This window comes from Epinephelus moara, chromosome 2, assembly GCF_006386435.1.
Source record: "Epinephelus moara isolate mb chromosome 2, YSFRI_EMoa_1.0, whole genome shotgun sequence".
NCBI classification, from domain to species: Eukaryota; Metazoa; Chordata; class Actinopteri; order Perciformes; family Serranidae; genus Epinephelus; species Epinephelus moara.
Window position 1 is genome coordinate 22928881 of NC_065507.1, and position 23722 is coordinate 22952602.

At 41.5% G+C, this 23722-nt stretch overlaps 2 protein-coding genes across 7 annotated transcripts in view; both read left to right on the top strand.

Annotated features, from left to right (window-relative positions):
• The window catches only part of bud23 (BUD23 rRNA methyltransferase and ribosome maturation factor), a 7432-nt gene extending 6422 nt beyond the window's left edge, over positions 1 to 1010 (top strand). The window contains exons 11-12 of the mRNA XM_050073752.1: positions 288 to 377; positions 567 to 1010. Coding sequence (XP_049929709.1) covers positions 288 to 377; positions 567 to 621 — 145 coding nt within the window. The 3' untranslated portion in view covers positions 622 to 1010. The remainder of the gene's footprint in view (positions 1 to 287; positions 378 to 566) is intronic.
• Positions 1011 to 2845: 1835 nt separating this feature from the next.
• The window catches only part of LOC126402421 (syntaxin-1A-like), a 93542-nt gene continuing 72665 nt past the window's right edge, over positions 2846 to 23722 (top strand). For all 6 annotated transcript variants that reach the window (XR_007571173.1, XR_007571174.1, XM_050064395.1 and 3 more), the window contains exon 1: positions 2846 to 3251. Coding sequence is in view for 4 of the 6 variants with exons in the window: in XM_050064395.1 (XP_049920352.1) it covers positions 3222 to 3251 (30 nt within the window). In the remaining 2 variants the exon portion in view is untranslated. The remainder of the gene's footprint in view (positions 3252 to 23722) is intronic.

Genomic DNA, 23722 nt, shown 5'->3' on the forward strand with positions numbered 1-23722 from the left:
TTTTTTTTTTTTTTGTTATGTTCCATTTGTGTGACCAGATTGGTTGCATGTGCGGCATTTCAGGGCAGATATCTGTTCATACTGATGTTAGATATGGGTCACTTGAAACATGAATGTAAACAGAAAGATCAGATCTGGTGGAAAAATTGGAATTGGACATTAAAGTCGTGTAATGTGAATGTAGCTAAAGAGACAGGATGTGTGAAACGTTGCATGGAGGATGTGGTTTATCAGAAGAAAAGGTGCATTTCAGTTGAACTAATCAGCCCCACTTTGTCTTTGTGAAGAAACCGGTTCAAAAACATGAAGGGGAAATCAGCAAAGAAGGGACGAGATTGGATCTTTGAGAAGAAGGAGAGGAGGAGAAGACAGGGACGGTATGTACAAGACTGCGTTTTAAACTCTCTCAGTGCAAATCAATTGGATTTAGTATCATGTGCTGAAATATTCGTGCTCTAAATAATGTAACATAACTTAAGCTTTAATTGAATCACCTCTGACGAGCTGTATTCTGTAACACTTGCTGACGCCTCATCTCTCTCTGCTGTGTGTTTGTTGGCCTGCAGGGAGGTTCGAGCCGACACAAAATACACTGGACGTCAGAGGAGACCTCATTTCTAGCTCTGACTCATGCAGCTGTGCCTTCATTAACTCTCGTCTGTACCACCCCGCACACAATCACCCCTCTAACTGCAGAGTGTTTGGGCTCAATTCTTTCATCTCTTTAATTCAAGTGGATGAGATGCAAGAGTAAAATGCTATCATGGCCAATCATTTTTACATTTGGTCGAGTGTCTGGCAATCTGTTTCTCACAAATGGTGGCGAGATTGGACTCTCCATGTTCGTGTTGGCTGGAAGATACCAAGTACAGTGACAGATGTCTGTACTGCCCACAGTGGAGGCAGAGACAGCACAAACAATGTTATAGAATAAAAACATTTTTTTAAATGATCAAATGTAAAATCTTCTATCTCTGGTGAGCCGTTTATTAAAAATCTACAAAAACAGATTTTTTTTATGTTATTGCTGTTTATTTTTCTAGAATATAGAAGAAAGTAAACAACCTCCATGCGTGTGTGAGGACAACACCCTGTTGTAGTGGTATGGGAAACACAAAATGACACACACAGTGGATATGCAGATTTGTGAGATGGTCCTGTACAAACTGGCAGTTCATTAAGTTAATAAACGCCACACAAAGGGGAGAGTTGGTATGTAGAAAAAGGAAAAGGGGAAAATGGAACTACATTAAATGACTCATGATGCTGCTGCAACCATCACCAAATCATTTCTGGAAAATTACTTTTTGGATGGTTTATGTAGACTGATAGTTGCAGAAATAAATAGCACATAAAATACTGTATAACATAATAAAGAAGTAAACTATTGATAAGGTAACTAAAACTGGTCTCTAGTAAGAAAACTTAGTATTTTAGGGACTGTTCGTTATGTATTGCAGGGGAAGGGAGGAGACACTTGGAATATTTTTTTAAAATATTTTTTTCTGATTCCATCAAGAAATGTGGTCAAATCTAAGTTTAAAATAGTGACATTTTAAGTCTAATTTAAAATGTTACCAAAAAGAAGCCGTTGGCACTAATGAGGCTTTTTTCAACTTCAGGATTTCAATTTCAACGTTTAATTTTTGATCATACAAGGTAATGTTTTTAAAATCTAACAATGGCCACCGTATCAAGTTACTTTTATTTTGGCCACTGCTGCCACTGTTATATAGTGATGGCAAGGCAGCTTTATTTGTGTAGCACAGAGTCAGGCCTTGTCTTACATCATCTGGGAGGTTACTCCAGGTTTGTGCTGCATGATAACAAAACGCTGCTTCACCATGTTTCTTCTGACTCTTCTTGGGACACTCAGTAGGCCCCACGTGTCCTCAGGGTCTTAGAAGGGTCATATGCCACAAGCATGTCAGAGATATATTTGGGCGCTGAGCCACAACTTTATGTTTGAGATTATTTAGGAAAACTGTCACTGTTGCTCATGCTGGCTGTGTGCTCTCTGTGATGTGTGTGTGATGTGTAGGCTTAATAAAGTTTGTCGGTTTGTGTGTGACTGTCATGCACATCTTGTGCTGAGTGAAGTGTGCAGACAGTTCTTTGATGATGATGATGATGTGATTGTTAAGATTTGCATTTAGCCTTAGAAATTAGCTGTTTGTTTTGCTGTTTGCTCGTTGCATTGGCTCCATATCTGGTGTGAATATATTGAAAATATGGTTATGTATGGTGGAGGGTCATGCATTTCCACCAGTCCCACAAACAGTTTCAAGAAAAAAATATTTTCAGCTGCGGGGAGGGTTTGTATCATTTTGGTTTTGTTTGTTTGTTTTTCTCTATCTTTTTATTTCTTTTATTGCATTTTTATTTCTGTTTTCACTTTCTCCATCGTCCTTCCTATTGTTACAGGTTGTGGGAGGGGGTAGGCTGTTGTTCACTGTGTTGCCCTGTAACTATGGCAACATTTCAATAAAAAGAAATTAAAGAAAAATTTAAAAACAAAAGTCACACCCCAGTCAGCCTCCTTCATCTGATAAAGTACAGTCCCTTAATGATTAAAAAAAAGCATGTGAGAATAATAACTCACATTGGCATATGAAGGCATCTAAAAAATAGTACAGGTTGTAAATGTCAGATATATTTCCATGTCGCTTGTGTGCTATATTAAAATCCTAAATTAATTCCGAGGTGTGTTGTTGCCTCCATGCCTGTGCGCATGACGTGTGGCCACCAGAGGTCGCTGTGCGCTTCGGCACAGCGGGAGCCACCTGGGCGTTATCTCTGAACCCGCTCAATCGATAATCAAATCCAACACAATTTCCTCACTCAGCCAGACTCTGTGAGGCGGTCACTTAATGTCGGTGTATTCTTCAGTCTGTTCCGCTGACTTTACCGGATTAAAAACAAACTTAACAGAGCAGGTTCATTTTTAAAAGCACTAATTAGCGCGGATTGAGGAGGAAGTTGAAGGTGTGTAATGGGTTAACGGCGGAAGGCCTCGCCTCACCTTTACTGCGCGTCACCGGGCTCCGTAAAGTGGTCCCACCATCCAAACCAAAAGGGGAAAATCACCGCCTCTCGCCGCCGCCGCACGCGCACCCTCGCCTCGGTCGCTCTCACATCAGCCTGTCGGTCTCCGCCCCGCCGCACCATCAGCACACACACACCCAGAAGACACCGGGAAATAAGAGTGATTTACCGGAGCCATGAAGGACCGCATGCAAGAACTTAAACATGTAAGTTACAGTGTGATTGTTATCACTGCTCAGCAGCCACCTGCTCTGTGGACTCACGCCATTTAAAGACGCTTTTACATGATGCTTCCGACTGCACACGTTCACAGAGCTGGGTGCGCTGATGGAGCAACAGTTGTGACTCTCGGGGGTCTGATGGAGGCTGAAATTTGGTGTTTTATTGCAGGCAACAGACTCATAGTGCAACCAAGCATTACTGTGCGGGTGAAAGCCCAGCTGGCATCAATGGATTCAGGTGTTTAATCAAAGTAAAAGTCTTTTTCTTTTCATTTTCCAGACGAAAAATCACTTTGATCTGCCTTTTTTTTAATATTCTTTGGGCTATTTATAGACTATTACAGCTCCAGAGGGAGTTTATAGGATAGACACTTTGCACTTAATGGCGTTTAATATAAATAGGGTCATTAATTTAATATGCAGTGTTCAGTTTTTTCTGTAATATTTCAGATTTGAATAGTTATCCAGAAAGAGTAAGATTGCAGACAGTGTAGTCTGTGTGGATTGAATTGTACTCTGTGTGTATGTGGTTTGATCGATCTGACCAACTATGGGTGTGTGATTTAAAATAGGAAATTGGCTCCACTTGGTCCATTTCACCTGTTAAATGTCCGCCCTCTGCGCCCCACTCTTCTAACCTTTATCCACCCACACCGAGCACAGTGTTTTGTCCTTGTCTGACATTTATATTGCAGTGTATAGAGCTCTGTGCATGTGAGGATAGACGGAAGTTTCACCTTGGCGTTTATTTTTAATCTACAATTCTACCCTCAATTCTGCATCCTGAGGTTTTTGGCTTAGCAGAGTATTATCCTCCATAGGAATGCTGCTTTTGAGCTTGATATAGGCTACTGTGTGTGTGTGTGTGTGTGTGTGTGTGTGTGGTAAAGTGGCCATTGTCAGATCTGGGTAATTGGCAGTTAAGCTGAGGAGAGAGGGGGAAACAATTTACGACTCCTCAGTTTTCAGTGAGGATCTTGCTATGAATTGGCCTCAAGGGAGACAACGCAGCCCTGCCAACTGTGTGTGTGTGTGTGTTTGAGAGAGGCGTGTCTCCAGCTTGCCACGCTGCCTCCTCGCAGTGCTGGAAGGATGCAGTTGTACAATTGGGAGAGACAGAGAAAACAGCCTAAATCCTCCTCACCAGCTCCAGCGAGGAAAAAGATATTAGACCAGACCGTTTCAGGATCGACTGAAATGTAATGTCAGCTGCTGATTCTATTTTCCTTTATTATTTTTGATCATATCTCTCAGGTCTGCAAAGTTGCAGCTGCGGCGGCCCCAGCCAGACCGATTTCAGGCAATCCAGACCAAATAAAATTGAAGTAAATTGTTATTCCCCATCAGCACGAGATTGATATTGTTTTCCTTGTGCAACCTCGAGTTAATGCAGGTTCTTGAGTCTCATGCAGATGTCACAGTGGGTCTGGACAGCTCATTACAACAGCACAGTGTCAGATACATGGTTGTATTAATGCTCAAAACTACAGTGCTGGACTAAGTTGCAACTAACTATTACTTTCAATATTGATTCATCTGTCTTTTTTTCAAATATTTGTAACATAAAAATGTAAACAAAAAAAGCCCTAACAAGTTCCCAGGAGATCACATCTGTCACACTAATTGTACAAATCCACAGATATTTATATTTAAGGGAACAAATCTTTTGAGCTCCACCTTCAATTTGGTGAAATACTGCAACTTGTACAAATGATCCTGCTGGTGCAAGCTCAGTGGGTCACCACCAGCACTCACCTTAATCTATCACAATGAGTTGGACATTAAAGGTGTGCACTGAAGCACCTGAATCTGGCCTGGCAAAGTCATACCACACTTTTTACTTGGCTCATTGGCACAATGGACAGATCAACTTGAAATGTGTCCTTTCAAACAGTATGTATAGGTGGTTGACAGATTTCTCCCTCACTGAGATATCATCCTGAGCCTGACAGCTCATTCACTGAACCCAGCTCTTGCTGCTTCCACACACCCTTGCCGAGCTGTCATCGGTCTTTACTTCCAACTTTCAAGCTGTAAAACTTGGCGGCCATTCAGGAAGTATTTTTCATAGAATTGAAAAAATGCACAATCATCTAGTTTTGAATATGTTTGTGGCAAGAAACCGGCTGCGCAGTTCTAGACTTGTGTTCTTCTTTTTACATTGTATAGTTATAATAGCTTTCAATAAGATTTGGGAGTTTGGAGAGTCTCTTCAGGAATCATCACCTTATTGTGGTGAAGGATTCAGGTGCTTCATGACCCAGGGAAACCTCCTTGTGCGGCCTCCTAAGGAAAACTGGTCTCTTGTGGAGAGCCAAAATAAAAGCATTTCAAAGACCTCTATAGGCTGGCAGCAGGACAGAGCAACCTCACTTGAAAACTGGAACCATCAGACGCCCCTTGTGGAGCTAGGCTTGGGAGGAAAACTGCATGAGTGTATAAAAACTGATAGAGGTTGGAAGGTTGAGTCATGTCACAACTAAAAAAGTAAATGTCAACTGTGTCATTTGATTGGGCTGCACACATTTAAGGTAGTTAGAAAACAAATGACTGTGAGGTGTATACTGGTTGAGCGGTGCTACATAATGGTGTCTCCCAGTTTACTGTTGATGTTAACAGTTGAGTTGCAATTCATCAACACTGGACTGGAAAATGTATTCATTTGGGGATTCTGCTGGGGGCTGTGACAAAATCAGAGCGCTAACCTATTAAATTAACCCCCCAACTCCCATTAAGCTAACAAATGATTCAGCATGATGTAACATCATCATTTTAAAGACATTACAGCAGCACTGATGACATCTTTCTTTGTGAAATGAAGCCACCCTTTTGACCGTTTCTTTTTCTCCTCATTAGCCCTTTTTAAATAGGAATTGTGCAAATTTGCAGGAAAGCCCAATCGGTCTTTTTTCAGCATTGGCAGTATAAAAACAAAATCAGGGAGTGCAGCAAAATGCCGCCTACCTACTTATACAGAATGCACCTTTTTTGGGGCAATGGGGGGCGTGAGCAAGTAACAAACATGTAGCTCAGTGTGTGACGTAAACAGTGACGTGGGAGGGAAGCCGCGGCTGGTCAGTCCTTTGGCGATTCTCTCATAAGTCGGCCCGTCCTTCACTGTTCCCGTCATCTGATGGTTAATGGCCTCTTCGTTTGCAATGGCAAGGAGGGCGCACAATTCCTTGTCTCCCCAGTTGATTGGCTCATCTTTACAGTGTCTTTGTGTTTCCCTCTTGCTACTAGCTGCTCGCTAATTCCTGCTATCAGCTGTTTCCTGTTTATCCACCGCCAGTGGATCGCACGTGCGGCGTCATCAACAGCCCCTCTGTTGGCGGAAGGGCGCCACGTTCTTTTTAAACCAAAAAGGTTCCGCCAATATGACTACCCTACGAGGCGGAAAATTGGGCACCTTGGATCAACTCGCCATTCCGGCTCTGTGTGTCTAAACGCTCGCAGCTTGCAAACATTTGCGGAAAATCTGGCAGTGTAAAAGGGGCTCATGACTCCTCCTCGTAGCAAGTTTCCAGCAGCACAGACGCATGAGTTTGACGTCATTGTTTTGCAACGCAACTGTCAAAAAACATGCCTGCATTGATAGAAGGAATTCATAAGCTTGGAGGCATGTGATTGCAATATGTCAGACTTCAGAACTAGTTCTCACCCGGGTCTTGTTCTTGATTGCCATCCCTCCCAACCAGTGACAAGGCTTTCTCAATGTGATTGTTAGATATTTTTATTTCTGGAAATGATTTGAAGGTGTCAGCATGAAGTATTACAAATTAAGTGGTCAAACTGAAAAGATGGTTTGATAACAAGTTGTCCTTAAATGTGAATAAAACCAAGTTTGTGGATTTTGCTCATCGAAAAAAGGATGAAATAATGGAGTATACATTGAAAGAGTGTCTCAGGTCAGATTTTTGGGTAATAATGGATGATAAAGTATCATGGAAATCTCATATTGAATATGTAAAGACAAAGGCGTCTAAGAATATTGTATGTGTTAGATCACAAGGCAATGAGAATTCTGTACTGCTCACTTATTTTGCCATACTTGAGTTATTGTGTGGAGGTGTGGGGCAACACATACATGACTAACATGTTGGTTATATCACAGAAAAGAGCAGTAAGAATTATTCATAATGTAGATCCAAGACAGCACACCAACACACTGTTTATCAAGTCAGGACTATTGCAACTTAAAGACAGACACTGTTAGTTATATATAGAGCAAAATGCAGAGTGTTACCAGAACATTTAAAATGTTTGTTTTTATTTCAGAGGAGGACAAGCATTGAAGAAAACTTCACTTTAAGTACCAGTCTGCACAGACTACATTAACAGATGTGTATTTCAGTGGTGGGCGTTAAACTGTGGAAATCTTTACAGAATGATTTAAAGGGTTGTGTAAATATTTTTCAGTTTAAGAAAATGTATAGAGAAAGAACAATTGGACTGTATGGAGTTGTCGAGTAGAAGCTGTTCTCTTGTTGAAGGGGATGTCGTGCATGGCTTCTAATTCTTCCGTTTATTTATGTTTCTCTCTGAAGTAACTGTAGGTATTGGTTTTTAACTGCAACTGAAAGACCATCTATTTCCTATGATTATTTGTGTTTTGAGAGAGGGGCAGGTACAATAACATTGTTTTCTTCTCCCCGCTCGTTTTTGGTCATGAAATGTGTATTAGAATTTTTCTTTTTTTAATGATTAATATTTTTTGGAAGACATGGGAATACCAACAAACAGAAAGTAAGAAGTACACGTAACTTAACACAGAGGATGAGGAGATATACTAAGAAAAAGACAATATACATGTATATGTACAAATAAAACAAGGAACAAGTAGAAGTAAAGTAGGGCTGTCCCAAACAATTATTTTTCTAGCGATTAATCTAGCGATAATTTTTTCGGTTAATCGACTAATCTAACGATTCATTTTTTGATTTAGTTTAATTATTTTTCCATTATTTGATTAATGAGTCAATATAAACAATATGAATACCAAAACATTTCTTATAAACATTAACATTTATTGAAACATCAGTGTTTCCCCTACCGTTATATTCGAAGGGCACACGCACACAGACACAGACACAGGTGAGCACACTAGAGCGCGGTTCAGGCTGCATTTTCCTGACCGAACCCGAGTGAGACAATTATAACCAAGCCCGGCCCGAACATGCAGCACGGCACTGTGCACACAGTCAATGGAGCGGAGCCTGTGTTGTGTTCAGGCGTTGTCGCGAAAATAACAAATTCCAGCGCTGGAATAGGCCATAGCACAGTAGCACAACACTGCTGCTGCTGCTGCACGCCGCCATTCTTATGTTTGAACTGACGTGTCGACGCAAATAATTCACGTCGACGTATTTACATAGTCGATGACGTCAATGACGTCAATGACGTAGACGCGTCGCCCCAGCCCTAAAGTAAAGTAAGAGTACAGAAAAGAAAAAAAAAAAGGCTGTGTTATAAGCGTATGTGTACATAGGAGGGAGCTAAACCATACGTTCTATAAGGGCCATTAATGTAATCAAAAAATCTCTCCCATTTCAAAAAGTATTTTTCTACGCTGCCCAGCAGAGAGAACGATACCCGTTCATATGCTGCCACCCTAGCAAGCAGGTTGCACTACTCTGTGATTGAAGGTGTGTGAGCTGATTTCCATTGTTGAACGAGCAGTCTTCTACCCAGCATGATAGTGGTCTGAACCCAGGCAATATAGAGAGAGGGAATTGTATCTTTTAAGACTGATGGGTCCCCCAGCAGAAATATTTTTGAGGACCAATCCAACTTCTTCACTCCTTACACTGATTCTGGTTCCTCGCTGGGATCATTTTTATGTAATATGACATGAGCCCAGGGATTGCTGTCAAAGACTTTAACCTGCTGGGACTTAATGACCATAACTGACAGTGAGACATTTAATTTTATAATGACATTGACAAAGAAGCTGTCTTTATTGTGGATCGTGATGTTTGGTGAATTTTGGTGCAGATACTGAGTCCCCATTTCGCTCATATTTTCATTTGTTAGATTATTGTTCTCACAGTGAAATGTTTTTTGTCTCCTGGTGTGAAAATATTTGCTTTGTGCTACGCTTTGCCACATGCGTAAACGGGTGAGATAATGTCACTTCAAACAACATATTACAAAGATATCACATAAGCGTTAATTTTCACATGCAGCCCAGAGGACTGAGCTTTGCAGATTTCGTTCACACTGCTGGTTTACTCACCCATGTGCTTATGTGTCATTTTGGCAGGAAATTGAGTTTTGCTCATATTTCTGTGAGCGTGGAGGTTCTGCTCCAACATTACCCATATGCACATAAAGCGACTTTATGAGCTCCACACCTGCCTACGACTCGGCTCTTCCAGTCGCTCATTAGCTCGCTGCCTAAAAACTGTCAGTCTCAATAACTAAAACGGTCATACAGCCTCCCTTCACCTAGTCCCGTCACTCCCAGCCGGCCATGCAGTGAATTAGTGACAGATGGCGCAGATAAGATGCGTTTGTCAGCCGTCTTCAAGCTCTGAAACCTGAGGGGGAAACATAATGATGAGGTTATTACAGATTTCGCACACCATCGGGACTGTTATCAATCAAATGTGATTGCTTATCTCCTTAACATTTTATCAGCTCTGTCTTTTTCTTCTACTGTCCTGTCGTTTGATTGACCATATCTGCCTCTTTTACCATCTCCATCTTTTTTCAATAATAACTGTCTTCTTTCATCCCCTCGGTACTGGTGAGTTCCTCCGTCATTACTCTTTGCTCTTTTCCTATCAGTGATTTATCAGATGGCTTCCTGCCCTCCCCTTTACTTTACTTTCTCCCTTCTGTCCTCTCTGAGCAGCCTTGTTAGTCCGTGTGTTAGTATTGGTTCAGGCAGCTCTTTGTGTGTGTGTGTGTGTGTGTGTGTGTGTGTGTATGGCGAGGGTACTCACTGTCACTGCCTGTTTGGCATTAGAGTGACACATTAACTAATAGGATGGATGTGGAGCACCAGCTCAGACGCTCTGTGTGTCTTTGACTCTTGTTTCTTTTCATTATCTTTTCTCTTTTTTCTCTGCTCACATCAATCTCCCCTTTATTCCACGTCCTCACCTCTCCTTCTGTCCTTGACCTGATCTTGACTGTTGTCACTTTTTCAGTGACACAAACAACAGTGAGGGTAGAAAAAAAAAAAGCCTGTTGAATCGAACACTAAACGTTGAGGGTCAGAGGTTTTATTTGTCCTTGTTCAAAGCTTCAAGCCTCTGCAAATGGCTCTAAGCTTTCTGGCTTTGCTCCACAGATGAGACTTTATCCCTTAAATCGGCGGTGGAAGAAATAAAGAAGCAGAAATGTGCACTGTCACCACCATATATTTTCGCTATTAACCGTGGAAAAAGGCCCGGGCATACACACATTATTCATCAGCACATAGAGGCTGCATAATTGCATTAATGAACTGTGAAATGAGTGTGACCGATCTGGCATTTCACCAGGGACTTGTCTGTCTTTGCAAATGAGGTGACAATTGCAATGATCCGATATCTGTTGGCTGCTAATAGTTGTTTCTAAAATGTGTGAATGGATGGTCCATTGGATTGTCGTTCACTACTCTGTCCAATAAAACATGAAATCAGGGCTCGTCTTCTACCTGTGAGATTTCCTTGAAACCAGCGCCTGCTGATGGGTTTTGAGGTGTCGATCACGTGATAAAATCTTGTTGCATGTTCTCGTGCTTCTCATAAAGAGTCGCAGCTCCTAAGGCATCAGCTAATGGATATCCTGATAATAAATAATGACGATTCTGTAATCAAACCTTCCCCATCTGCTATGAGAGAACAAGCTTGGGGTAATCTTTGTTACCGCTGCCAAAATTGAATTTGTAATGTGCAGGCCTCCCATTTCACATCTTCTCATAATCGATGGCAGCAGAGTTGATCTTTAGCATAGCAGATAACACCTTTTATCACAGATATTTGTTGGAGACTAAGCCTCTTAACTGTAACTGACCTCATTAGGCCCTAAGTAGCTCTGCCTTTCTTCATTAGGTGATCATTTTTATTATGATAACATGTTTAATCTTGCCAGCGTGAGGCTGAACAGACACGTTAACTAACAAGTCCTCCAACAAAATACATTATTTGCCATCAGCGGCCATCCAGAATGACATATGAGTGTTTTCTGATCTCATAGTCCTCTTCCACAGAGTCTGTTGTGTTGTTCTGCAGTAGCCCAGAATGGACAAACCAAGCACTGGCTCTAGATGCAGCCATTAGCATTTTCGTGTCAGCCTCTGTAGTTCTCTAAATCGTACACCACTGGACCTTTAACCTCACGTGTAGTGACGTAGAGAGATTTGTCTTGGAGCACCAAAATCATTTTATATCATCATTTTATTCACTTCTTGGTTCCTCTGACACCTAATGATTGGCAGGCAGCTATAGATATGATCAGATCTGCGTCTACATCTAAGAGCCCGGACACCAAGCTGATGTTTGGCCTTGGGTCAGAGTTGGGCCTTTGGGGTGTGTCTATAGCCCTAGTTTTGGTGGTGTGTCCTGCACCATTGGCACTAGTCAGCTGTTTTTTGGCATGTTGAGTCTGTGGCGGAGATGGTGGAGCCCGTAGGTGAAAGGAATCACTCTGATTTGCAGTTCAACTCAGTGCAAGAAGAAAAACAGGAGTGAGGAAAGCAAACAAATGACTGATGTCAGGTGGGTGTCAGATCAAAATTAACCTTTTTATTTTAGGTCAGATCATGTTTTTAGCCATAGATTTTTTAATGTTTGTTTAAATATTCTTCTTCTTCTTGAATCCATCCTGTCTGTCTTCCTGTTTCCCTTTTTGAGTAATGAACACAGACTACCACCGCCTGCTGGTATAGAGAGTTATTTCCTCTCATGCAGGCGCAGGACGTATGTGCTGGCTGGCCATTAGCTGAAGTCTTTGTGGTGCGTTCAAGAGCAACTTTTTGCGGCCTGAGGTGACGCAACAGTCAGCCTTTGCCACTGCTAGTCCTTTGATGTCGATTTGGTGTGTCTGAGCCTTTGTAGACTGAGAGAGACCCAGTATGAGATTCTTCACAGGCTGCATATCACCCCTGTTACCTTGCACAATATAAATCCCTTCTTCCTCTATGCATTAAATGCCATGTATTTTCATTGCCTCTGTAAGTGTGAGTTATTTTCCAGAGTCTGGGCATGTATTTCCAGAGTAGATTGTTGGATGTTTGAAATAAAAATTAAAAAAGACCCTAGTGTATTCCTCTTCCCTCCGTGGAATTGCATCTGCCTGCATCACACTACAAACTTCTGTAGAAGCTCCTTTTAATTGCTCGAAAATGTGTCCTGCTCAATTGGATCAAAGCCTTCCTGCCAAGTATATCACCTTCTGGTACAGAGAGATTTTTAACACCCTCCCCCATGAATGATTGGAGGCTCTCTTAAAAGGTAAAGATGAGCTGTTTTCAGAGGTTTGGTCACCTTTTATAGATTATTTACCTGAAGATCTGAAGAAGTAACTTCTGATAGGTGGGCACTTCTCTGAGTAGAAGACTCCTTTCATAACCCCACACAACATGATGCAGCTTCTGATGGTTACCCTAAACTCACATACACATTTAGTGGACTGACTTTATTCCATGACTTTATCTCAGATATTTCTCTGTGTTTTTGTAGGATGTGCTGTGTAGCTGTCTGGTGTGGAGGTTATTATACAATGTTCTGTGGGTTATGTTGTTCCCTAGGGTCGTGTATTTTCAAGGTAGTTAGTGGGATCAAAATATAAAAAAACAAAAACAAAAAAACCCCCCAGTAAAACTGCAACCTGGAAAACCAAAACAGTGTTTACATGCACACTAATATTCCACTATTATTCCAAATATGACAGTATTCTGAATTCAATGCAGGTCATGTAAACAGCATATCCTTTTTGTATTTTCGGAAGGCCTTATTCCCGAATGAAGCATTTTCCCGATAAAGAAATGTGGGATAGGCTGATATTTTTTGGGCTTAGGAGCATTCTCTGGGTATGTACAGTATATAGAGCATTTGGAATACGCGTCTCAACTGAGGTGCTTGCCGCAGTTTGCAACTCAAGCCCCCCTGCTTGACGGTCAGCTCTGTGCATTGTCATGGATGCGTTGTATACAAACCAACTCGCCAACAGTTTGCAAGGCTGTGAGATAAAGATGTATGCCCTCGAGAAAAGCCCACATTTCTGGAGGGAGAGACACACCTACTTTGAACCTTGTGAAAGACTTGAATATCTACAGGTTTTTGGATGTGCGCAAATATGGTAACGCCGACCTTTTCGAGAAGGTGGTCAGAGGAATGAAAGAGGGAGGCTGTGTTTGCACTGTCGAACAAGCCACTGGTGGAAAAATTCTATTTTGACGCAAAGAAGCAAAATGACACAAGAGACTCCAGCTGTTCCACTATTCCATATTTTGATGTGATAAAAGACATGTTAGGGCACGTTAATAGGAGTGAGCACGGCTGCATGTAAATGGGAATATCAGTGGAATATTCATTTTCATTAACCATATAAACAGCTCAGTAGGAATATTGTCCTTTTTTGGAATAAGGGCAAACACTGAATATTTTGTGCATGTAAATGTACTAGATTATCTCTGTAGAGTTGAGGGGGAACAGCAGGGCGGGGTATTAACTCTCTATGGGTTGAACGTACGAGTGATCTCCTTCACATACAAGTAGCCATTGTTAGTATATTGATTATAGCTAGGGGAGAATGTGATCAATGTTGTAGCTAAAATAAGGGCACATTCACACCCGGATAGTCCGGGGGACTGGAAAAATTTCACACCTTCATTTGGTTCGGTTCACTTTCACATTGCACTTTTTAAAGCGGACCAAACCGCCTGGACTACATCACACAATTACATCAGCTGCTCGTTTGGGGGCATTATTGCCCGAAACGACCACTGACCAGGAAGAAAAAAAAGCACGAGGAAGAAGAAAACCCGGCTCATCGACTGGTCAGGACCGAAAACGGAAATCCATCCCCTTCAGCCCACTTGGTCACCACAAGCAACTGTGTATAGTCCTCTGACCATATATCAATAAGCACCTGCACCTCCTCACTACTCCACCTCTGCCCACGAGACATTTTCCAACGTTTTCTTTTTTTACCTCTGCTTCTCCCCCCTTGCAAGTAAACCGATACCCCCGGTTTTCAAGTGGACCAGGGTTCGCTCGTTTGGTCAGAGTTCAAATGTGCGTTCACACCACTCCAAATGGACCGAACTATCTGTGGAAGCAGACCAGGGTTTGTTTAAAGCGGAACGAGTAGCGCCAGTGTGATGTGCTGTCTTTGCCAGGTCTCCCTCAGAAAACAGATTTTACATCTCAAGGGACTTCTTGGTTAAATAAAAGCTAAAAAATATTCTAGAAAACTGAATATCTTTGAGTTTTGGACTGTTGTTTTGACAAAACAAGCAATTTGAAGACATTGTGTTGGGCTTTAGAAAACTGTGATGCCCTTTTTTAACAAAAATAAATAAATTCTGACATTTTAAAGATTAAAAATGACTCAATTAATCAAGAAAATAATCTGCAGTTTTCTCAATAATGAAAAAAAAATTGTAGTATTTTATGTTTTGTTTCCCTCTGTACACCTCTGTTTTCTCATTTTCGTCCCGACTTTTCTCTGTAATTCTTGTCCTATGGCTCTTTCATCTCTCCCTCTTGCTGCCATGATTATTTCTTTCTCTACCCGTCCATCCTTGACATCCCTCTCACTCTCTGTTACATTTCCCCTATATCTACACTGTAATTGTGTTAGTGCCGCACTGCACTGGTGCTGTCATAATCCTTCATGGTCAGTGAGGCAGTCTGAATATACCCCACAGGGGAATAAGGAGAAGGGACCGGGGGGTGGGAAAATCCATGGCGTAAGTGGTGACAGCACATCTCTTTTCTCTGCCTGTGATCTGTCATTAAAGTTCAATTGAAGCTTTATGACATTTTCTCACCCACTTCTGTGAGATTGACCGACCACCCGCAGCTGCCTACACACATGACCAGGGCAGACAAGTTTGTGTATGAACATTGTCAACAGCGTGTAATTTATGTATTCATATCCATACCCATCGGCCAATTACGTGCTAACAGGCCAAAATGGAAGTAAGCATCCACTATTTAGTCTAAAAGGTCAGCCATCTCATCTGAATCCCTGCAGCAGAAAGAGTTATCTCCCTGAGAATTGGCAGCTGCAGACATTTGAATTCTAGCCTAAAATTGATTATCATTGATTTGTGGAAAGATGCGCAATTATCACATTATAAGTCATTATTTAACCTTTTATAGTGTGGCAGTTTGTAAATTTGTGTTTAGGCGTGTTTAAATGGCATCACTTTGATGATTACACTGTTAAAGGTCAGAAAGATGTGAGGGAGGCAGAGGGCGGAGAGAGAGAGCAAAATGGTAGGAAGAGCAAAAGAGGGATAAAATGTGGAATAAGAGTAAGTGTAGAGGAAGAGCTTGCATGAGGACGAGAAAGTTTGTCATTCCAAACATATCCACATGAAAATACACAGCAGAATCAGATCTGTCTTTCAGGAAACAGAGGCAACATCTTAAGTGTATAAGTTTGGTTGGATAAATGAATATTGACGTGGTCTCGAGGAAAGATAATGAGTTGTTAAAAAAAGAAAAACAACAAAGTAAAGGCGTGACGAGAGGGGGTGAGGAAAAGGTAACTGAGTCCATGTTGTGTGGGCCTGTCGCTGTAATGGTTCTGTAGTGAAGCTGAAGTCTGGAGGAAGGAGAATGAAAGAAAAGGAGGCGAGAGAATGACGGACAGCGAGAATGAGAAAGAAAAAGGAAGATGATTAAAGGGGGAGGACGTTGAGGAGGATTGTTAGGAAAAGGAATTTGTTGCACATGCACACACTTTGACACTGTGCTGCTGCGGTGGCAGCGCTTCATCTCTTCTACCACCCACATTGTTCTTCTTCATGTATCTGCTGAACCCTGCTCACTGCAGGCAGGGCTGATAAAATCACCCTGTTAACCTCGGCCCAGATCTTTTTTCACTGGAATGCAAAGCAGAAACTAGATGTATGTGTATTTGAATAAAACAAAAAGAAAATCCCATGTAAAAAGTCACAGGAAAAGTGTGTTAATGTCAGCTGTCTTCTGTTTAGGAAAATGGGTTTTGTTTCAACCTCAATCAGTAGTGGGTGACATAACTGTGCTGATGTAATTTTTATTCAACATAGGAGGCTGATTTAACTTCCAATCTCATAGTCGAATTGTCACTCTGGTGGAAAATGTGGTCATGAAACAAGGGACCATCTCTTGCATCTCTCGCTATATTAAAATCAAAAGTTCTATTTACAACCAGGAAAACTACCTAAAGTGTCTATCTATCAATCTCCTCCACCCTATTTCAGTAGACTACTATCGACAGCTGCCCCCACACACACACACCCTAAACACAGCAAACAGCAATGGATAGAGCAAGTCCTATTATAAAATAAGTTCCTAGGCCAAGTCAAGAAGACAGATTGTGTAATTGGGTGTTTCAGCTGTTTTGTCTGGTGTGGAAACTAAAATGAGAATATGGATCAATGAGCCAAGACAAAAAAGTAAAGATTTGATGATCAGTTGACGACAGGCAAGACTTGACCAATTAGATTTGACTGTAAACTCTCAGTCAGGGTTACCCCAACATGGAAGCTATGGTAGCAATTTCTAGGAGCAGTTGACGCAACATTTATTGCATCTCTTGAAGAAATGTGTTAATTGAACTCATCCACTCTTGTCACCATCTTCTCTGTTGCATATTTGTGGCTCGGACACAGGAACACAACGTTGTCTTTCTTAGTCCAACCTACCGAAATCTGATTATTTTCCCAACTGGGAAATAGCTGCCAGTGAGCATGGAACCAGATTTATTTGATCTGTGGAACCAGGCTGAGATATCCTAATTTGGACAGCTGAGGGTTTTTAAACTTGCTTCTACTGTAAAAGGTTGCTGTGTATATTAGTCACCCAAAAACCAATTAAAGCAGACTGAATGTGTCGTCTGTGTTTGGTTTGGAAGTTGTGAATAGTGCTAAGTTTGCTGAAATAATCAGCAAAGACAGAAGGCAGAGTGTTGTGCTAGATTCAGACTCAAATGTCTTTGCAAAACAGAAGAATGGATTTCTTTCTCCAACAGTTTGTTGTGTTGTACCCCAGGGCATAGATGTGTACAGACAACAGTGGAGCTTGTTTGCAAAGTACTGCAGTGATCTTATAATAAAACAAAAAAGTATTGATCTATATTTTTATTATGAAGTTATCAGCCGAGGTGCACTGATCACATGGAGAAATGTACCACATCCTTCTTCAGCTGACTATATCTACACCTTAAATCAAAGACGGAGAGCGGTTGATTTTCTTCAGAGATTGCTCCCGGTATTGTTATCAGCGAGGAGACAGCACAGTAATGTGAGTTTTACATTTGGCCGGCTCAATCTATCACTTCCTGTGTCCTCTTGTCACCCACGCTGCACCCTGGTCGTGTAATTATCCTGTCTCGATAGCCTTACATTGCATCGTCCTCTCCCATCAGCCAGCCATTTACCCTGACAGTCACTCAGTCAGCCGACCAGCCCGGCAATCAGTTAGATATAGACCGCTATGTTGATTTGTGGTTTTGCTGTATCAGCATCGGCTCTGTGCCACTAATGTTCCATTTGATTTAGACAAACTGAATCCTATAACTGGCTTTTATTTATTTTTTAATTAATATGTATTTGCTCTAAAATTTCATCATCATCACTGTTTGGTTTTTCTGGTGACTTCTAATTATTTTCAACCTCTGCACTGAGAATAAAGCAACATATCCTCACAAAACACGAAATTACGTACGTAAGGTTAAGATACATGGGTTAGGTTAAGGCGAATGAAGTTACATGGGTTAAGTTTAGGAAAAGAGACATAGTAACAACATACCCTAAAAAAACTCAAAGTTTACTAAGCTTCACACGGAACACAAACTCAGCTCTCCTGGGGGAAAGTTACATACATACATAACGTTAAGTTAAATGGGCTAGGTTTAGATAAAGAAAGTTATATAGGTTAGGTTTAGGAAATAAACATGGTTTGGTGTCATCATGTTATGTATTTAACATAAAGTTATGTAGGTTAGGATTAGGAAAAGAAAAGTGACAAGAACTTACCTTAAAATAACTCAAAGTTCTCTTGGTTTCAGATGGGACACAGACACTTTTCTTCTGGCGAAAAGTCATGTGTTTGTTTGACCCATTCACAGCAGCAATATCCAACAGAGTCGTTCCATGGTTCTAACAAACTCGCACCCAAATGACTCGACTTAGTCATCAAACCCATTAAGAACAGTTAGGTGATGTTAGCCATGTTATGCTAACAGTTAGCTCCGTCACTGTGTGTGCGACTGGGCTGACTCCCCCACTTTCACTCTCCCCAGTGCGGAGCTCACACTCCTGCAGCAGCAGCTACAACTCATACAGTCTGTGGTGTGATGGAGTCGAGCGTGGTGTATTTGAGGGAGCTGGTGGATCAGTGTGCTGAGATGCCGACAAAATGTTTGAAAACATGGCTATTCCAGACACCACTCCATTCACATGATGAGTATTGAATGAAGTACTTTATTAATACTGGTATAATTTTAAGTGTACTGGTACTTTTATTGTCATTGCTTAAATGATACCCAGCCGTAATGGTTAGATACTGCTAGAGGTAAGTGAGAAAATATGTGTTTTGTATATTTGGTGAACTGTCCCTTTGAAGACGAATGCCAAATTCACGTTATATGGAGTAGATGTTAGAGAGAAGTAGTTCCTTGATTTGCATTCACGTGATCTGAAAATTCAAGTCAAAGGTTAACTATACAGGATTTACCTAAAAACCAATCTATAGACTCATACAGAAGTAATCCCTCTCAATCTTCATTTATGGCCCATTAGAAGAGTGTGGTGGTGTATTTTTTTGCAGAAACTCTGCCCTCTGTATTTTCTTATTTTCTGTGCTCGGGACATTTATGGGTGTGTACACTCACAGTGCTCAGGTGAGGTCAGGGCTTTATTAAAACGTAGCAACCAGGTGCCAGACCATGAACAGCAGACATCCAAGAGGCAGAGTTGCACTGAAAAACGCAAATATAGCAAAGCAAAATGCCAAACGAGTGAATTTTGGGTTGTTTTTTACTTTCATTTTTTTGCTGGAGACAATCCAATATTCATTCATTTTCTGTAACCGCTTATCCTGTTGGGGGTCACAGGGGGGCTGGAGCCTAACCCAGCTGACATTGGGTGAGAGGCAGGGTACACCCTGGACAGGTCACCAGACTATCACAGGGCTGACACATAGAGACAGACAACCATTCACACTCACATTCACATCTACGGCCAATTTAGAGTCACTGATTAACCTTGTGATGATGTTGATGTTAGTGCTGATTACAAGTCAGAAACTGGTAATCACGGTAATTACCAGAAACATGAATGCAACACAACATTTATTCTTCTATACAGTTGAAAAATAAATGTGTATGTGTGTGAGAGAGCTACTGTATGAGCAGCAAGGCTGTGCAGATGGAGCAAAAAAAAATCGTCGACCCTTCAGTTCTTGTTCTTCATATCTTTGTATTTGTCTACTGTAGGAAACATGAATAAATAATCAAATGTTCATTGTATGTGTGTGTGTATATGAGTGAGCACACATCCATAATGAATGTTACCTAGCTGTATTATGATAATAAATCTGGTTATGCTCTCAGTATTCCTCTGCGCAGCTGACACAGATTTTTATGAGTCATTTCTAATGGGACTGCAGGAAGCTGCTTGAATTGGCTGTGATACAAAGATGCAGGAAACAGGTCTGCTTTAATATGGAAACACAAAAGGACAATAAAGTACTGCCCACATGGGTTTCCATCTTTACTTGAACTGTCTCTCACTGCTCTTCTCTCTGTTACTCGCAGATAAAACCGTGAAAGGGTCTGAATGCACTCGCACGATCACTATAATCCCACCCTCTCCATTTAACCTGACTACTTGCACATCAACACACACACTCAGTGTCTCCCTGTCCTCTTATTGCACATACAATTACACTTTCACAGCTTTTAATAATTGTTGTGTTGCCCTGTTTCTCCTCCTCTTTCTTTCTGTGCTGACAGCTGTGATTTTACAGCCTGCGCACTACATGTCTGTTTTATCTCTCGCTCCCTCACTCTTCGACTGTATTTCCTCTTCCTCCTGTTTACACTGGATGTGCAGGCACTGCCTTTTGTCTTTATGGAGCAACTCCCTGCTGGCGCGGTGCCTAGAACAACTCTCTAATCTAATAAACAGCATAATCAGGCCACTACTCCTGCCGTGGTGTTTCACCCGAGCGTGAGCCCCAGAGGCAGAGTGAATTGAAGGGTTATGGCCTAATGGGGACCGGCTTGTATAGGCCTTGATCTGCCTGTGTGTTAACCGTCTGTTGCATGTTATCAGTGTGTCAGCTGTTGTGCGCGTGTATGTTTGCAAGTCTGGCTCAGAGCATCTGCTGTGTGTGGACAGTCAAGTCCAAGTCTGTAGGCTGAGTCAAGAGTGCAGCATTGAAGTCCTCCACCAGCGTTGATGTGGCTCAGCAGGAGCTTCAGATCTGGGTGGGAGGTGGAGGTTTGGGGTGCACCGCTCAGTCCTCTCTCCTTCTGACCACACAAAGAATAAACTAGACCAAAGCCCTCCTCTCTCTGCAGGAGATACAGCATCTCTCTGTGGAGGCGGAGCACATCGCTGGTGCTCTCTGAGCTTATTCTGATTCCCTGCATGTTGTCGTCCTCCTCTGCCTCCTGCTGCTGCCGCCTCTTTTCTCTCTGCCTCTAATAGTCTGCAGTTCCTCAAATGCGCCTTATTGCCATACCAACACCAAACTTTTATTTATTAATGCCATGTGAAGAGTTTTGCTCAGCTACAACAAAACGACACCCACCATATTCACTGTTGTCATGTTAGTTAGGCACAATAAAGATAAACTCTCAGAATGGATCTTGAAGCACTGTAATTGACAGAAATACTGTATTTTACAACTCTTCAGAGCATTTAACTATTCAGTTTTGTCAGATTAAATATAGTTTGAGTGGGTTTAGATAATATTAGCGTGATCACAGTGGCTCTGCATTCCTCGCACTTAGTTTTGCGCCAATTTTCCTCGCCTTCTCTCGCTGAAGTCTGTTCTCTCAGACGTTTTTCTCAAGAACTGGTTCCTCACTGTTCTCCTCCCCGTTTCCCTACATTTATTCTCTGCCTCCACCTTCATGTCAGCACATCACATGCTAACTCTCCACAGAATGGATTTGTGTTTGAGATGACAGGCAAGTCTGCATAAGCACCCAAATATCATTGCTGCATAAACACCAGACATGCAAATACAGATTAGAGTTATTTACAGGTTTGATTACTCAAAAGTCATGTTACACGAAAACGGTCTCAATTTTGTGATGCAGAACTCTTTTTACTGCTATTTGGGATAGCATTATGTTAGATTCACTTTGGGCAAATATTTTGAGAAAACTACACTTCCTCACAGAGACTTTGTTATTCTCAAAGGTTCAAAGAAAAGCAAATTGTTCTCTCTCATAGACAAACAGCTTTGATGATGGCAACATAAAAAAACTGATTGAAAAACGACAACAACAGCCAACCTTGATAAAAAAAAATGGGTGGATAAATATAAATTTACTTGGCAAAGCTTTGTTTTTAAACTTTGAATGTCACCATAAACTGAGGTGGTGTTATTTTAAGGCCCAGAAATACCAAACCAACATCAGGGAACTTGTGGTTATGAAGCCAAGTATTTAGTTGCTTCATCTTGCCTGTGTCTTGACCAAAAAGCTGCACTTGAACACACCACAAAGCCTACAGCCAACAGCCAACTAGCATATACAATCTGCACGTGTTTGAGAGGAAATAACTCTCCATACCAGCAGGCGGCTGTAGTCTGTATTCATCATTAAAAAAAAGGGAAACTGTAAGACTGAGGACGGATTCAAGATGCTAGTTAGCACATTAACAACACAGCCCAATGCTGAAAGAACAACTGATATTTACCGTGCGCTAGTGAACACTGACACAAATGATTACAAACTGTTTCTGCTAAAGAGCTCAGTGGCTAGAAAAATGACTTTACCTAATATGACTAGTTTGATTTGATCTCACTACCTCTCGACTTTGACGGCCAACATACATGAGACACGATAGCGGCGTGGCACGACTGCTGCAGCATGCCCGCAGAAGAGGAACCAGTTCTTGAGAAATACGTCTGAGAGAACAGACTTCAGTGAGAGATGGCGAGGAAAACTGGTGCAAAACTAAGTGAGAAGAACGCAGAGCCACTGTGATCACGCTAATATTATGTAATAGACACCTTGCTCATTCGTTTTAAGCAGCTAGTCTATTTATTTTTCTTTGCGCGCGGGTCTGCAGCCCTCCAACAGGTAGAGCTGTGAAAAAAATGAGTATACTCTGTTTAAAAACCAGAGGCATTGCAAGGCAGCAAAACGACCCCACGTTTTTACATTTCACATCAAAAAAATATCAATCAGATCAGTACATCCAGTTCTTAAAGTGATCATGTCAATTAATTCAGTACCAGTTAATTTAGTCTATATGATTTCAAACCCTCCATAACTAACTGCATTATCACTTGGCAAAGCTCATTACGCACACAGTGAAGCTGGCAGCAACTACACGCTACAAAGACTAAGTCTGTGTAGCAGGTAAAAAATACCCCTATTCCGCTGTTTCTGTGTGACACGCCACGTCCGTGCCCCATATATTTCAGCTGTTAGTCGTTCGTTTGCTTCTCTCATTTCTGTTTTTCTTGTCGTTCACTGAGCTGAACTGCCAATCAGTGATTTTATTCAGTCAACAGATCACACCACCATCTCCAATGCCAGTTTAAGATGAAAAAAAGAAAAGCTGACAAGGGCCGACTAGTGCAAACGATGCTGCACACACCGCAGAATTTATGGCGACAGACAACAGCCCGGCACTGACTAATGGTCGACAGTCAGCTTTGGTGTGTCAGGGCCCTTAGCCTTGCTCTTTTTGTTGTTTTTTGCTTCTCATTTATTAGTTTTGATTAGACATTTTGTAGTGCTGCTTTGTGATTATTTAGGGCTCAGTGAATTCTGCTCTGCCAAAGTCTGTTAATGTGTGTTGATTTGATTATACTGACAAAACAAATAAAAACAATATTCAAATTTCCACAGAGCCTCGACAGACCCACACAGACAGACAATGCCCTGAACCTACAGTCATGTTACCAGCACAGATGTACACTGAACAAAAATATAAATGCAACACTTTTGTTTTTGCTCCCATTTTTCATGAGCTGAACTCAAAGATCTAAAACATTTTCTATACACACAAAAGACCATTTCCCTCAAATACTGTTCACAAATCTGTCTAAATCTGTGTT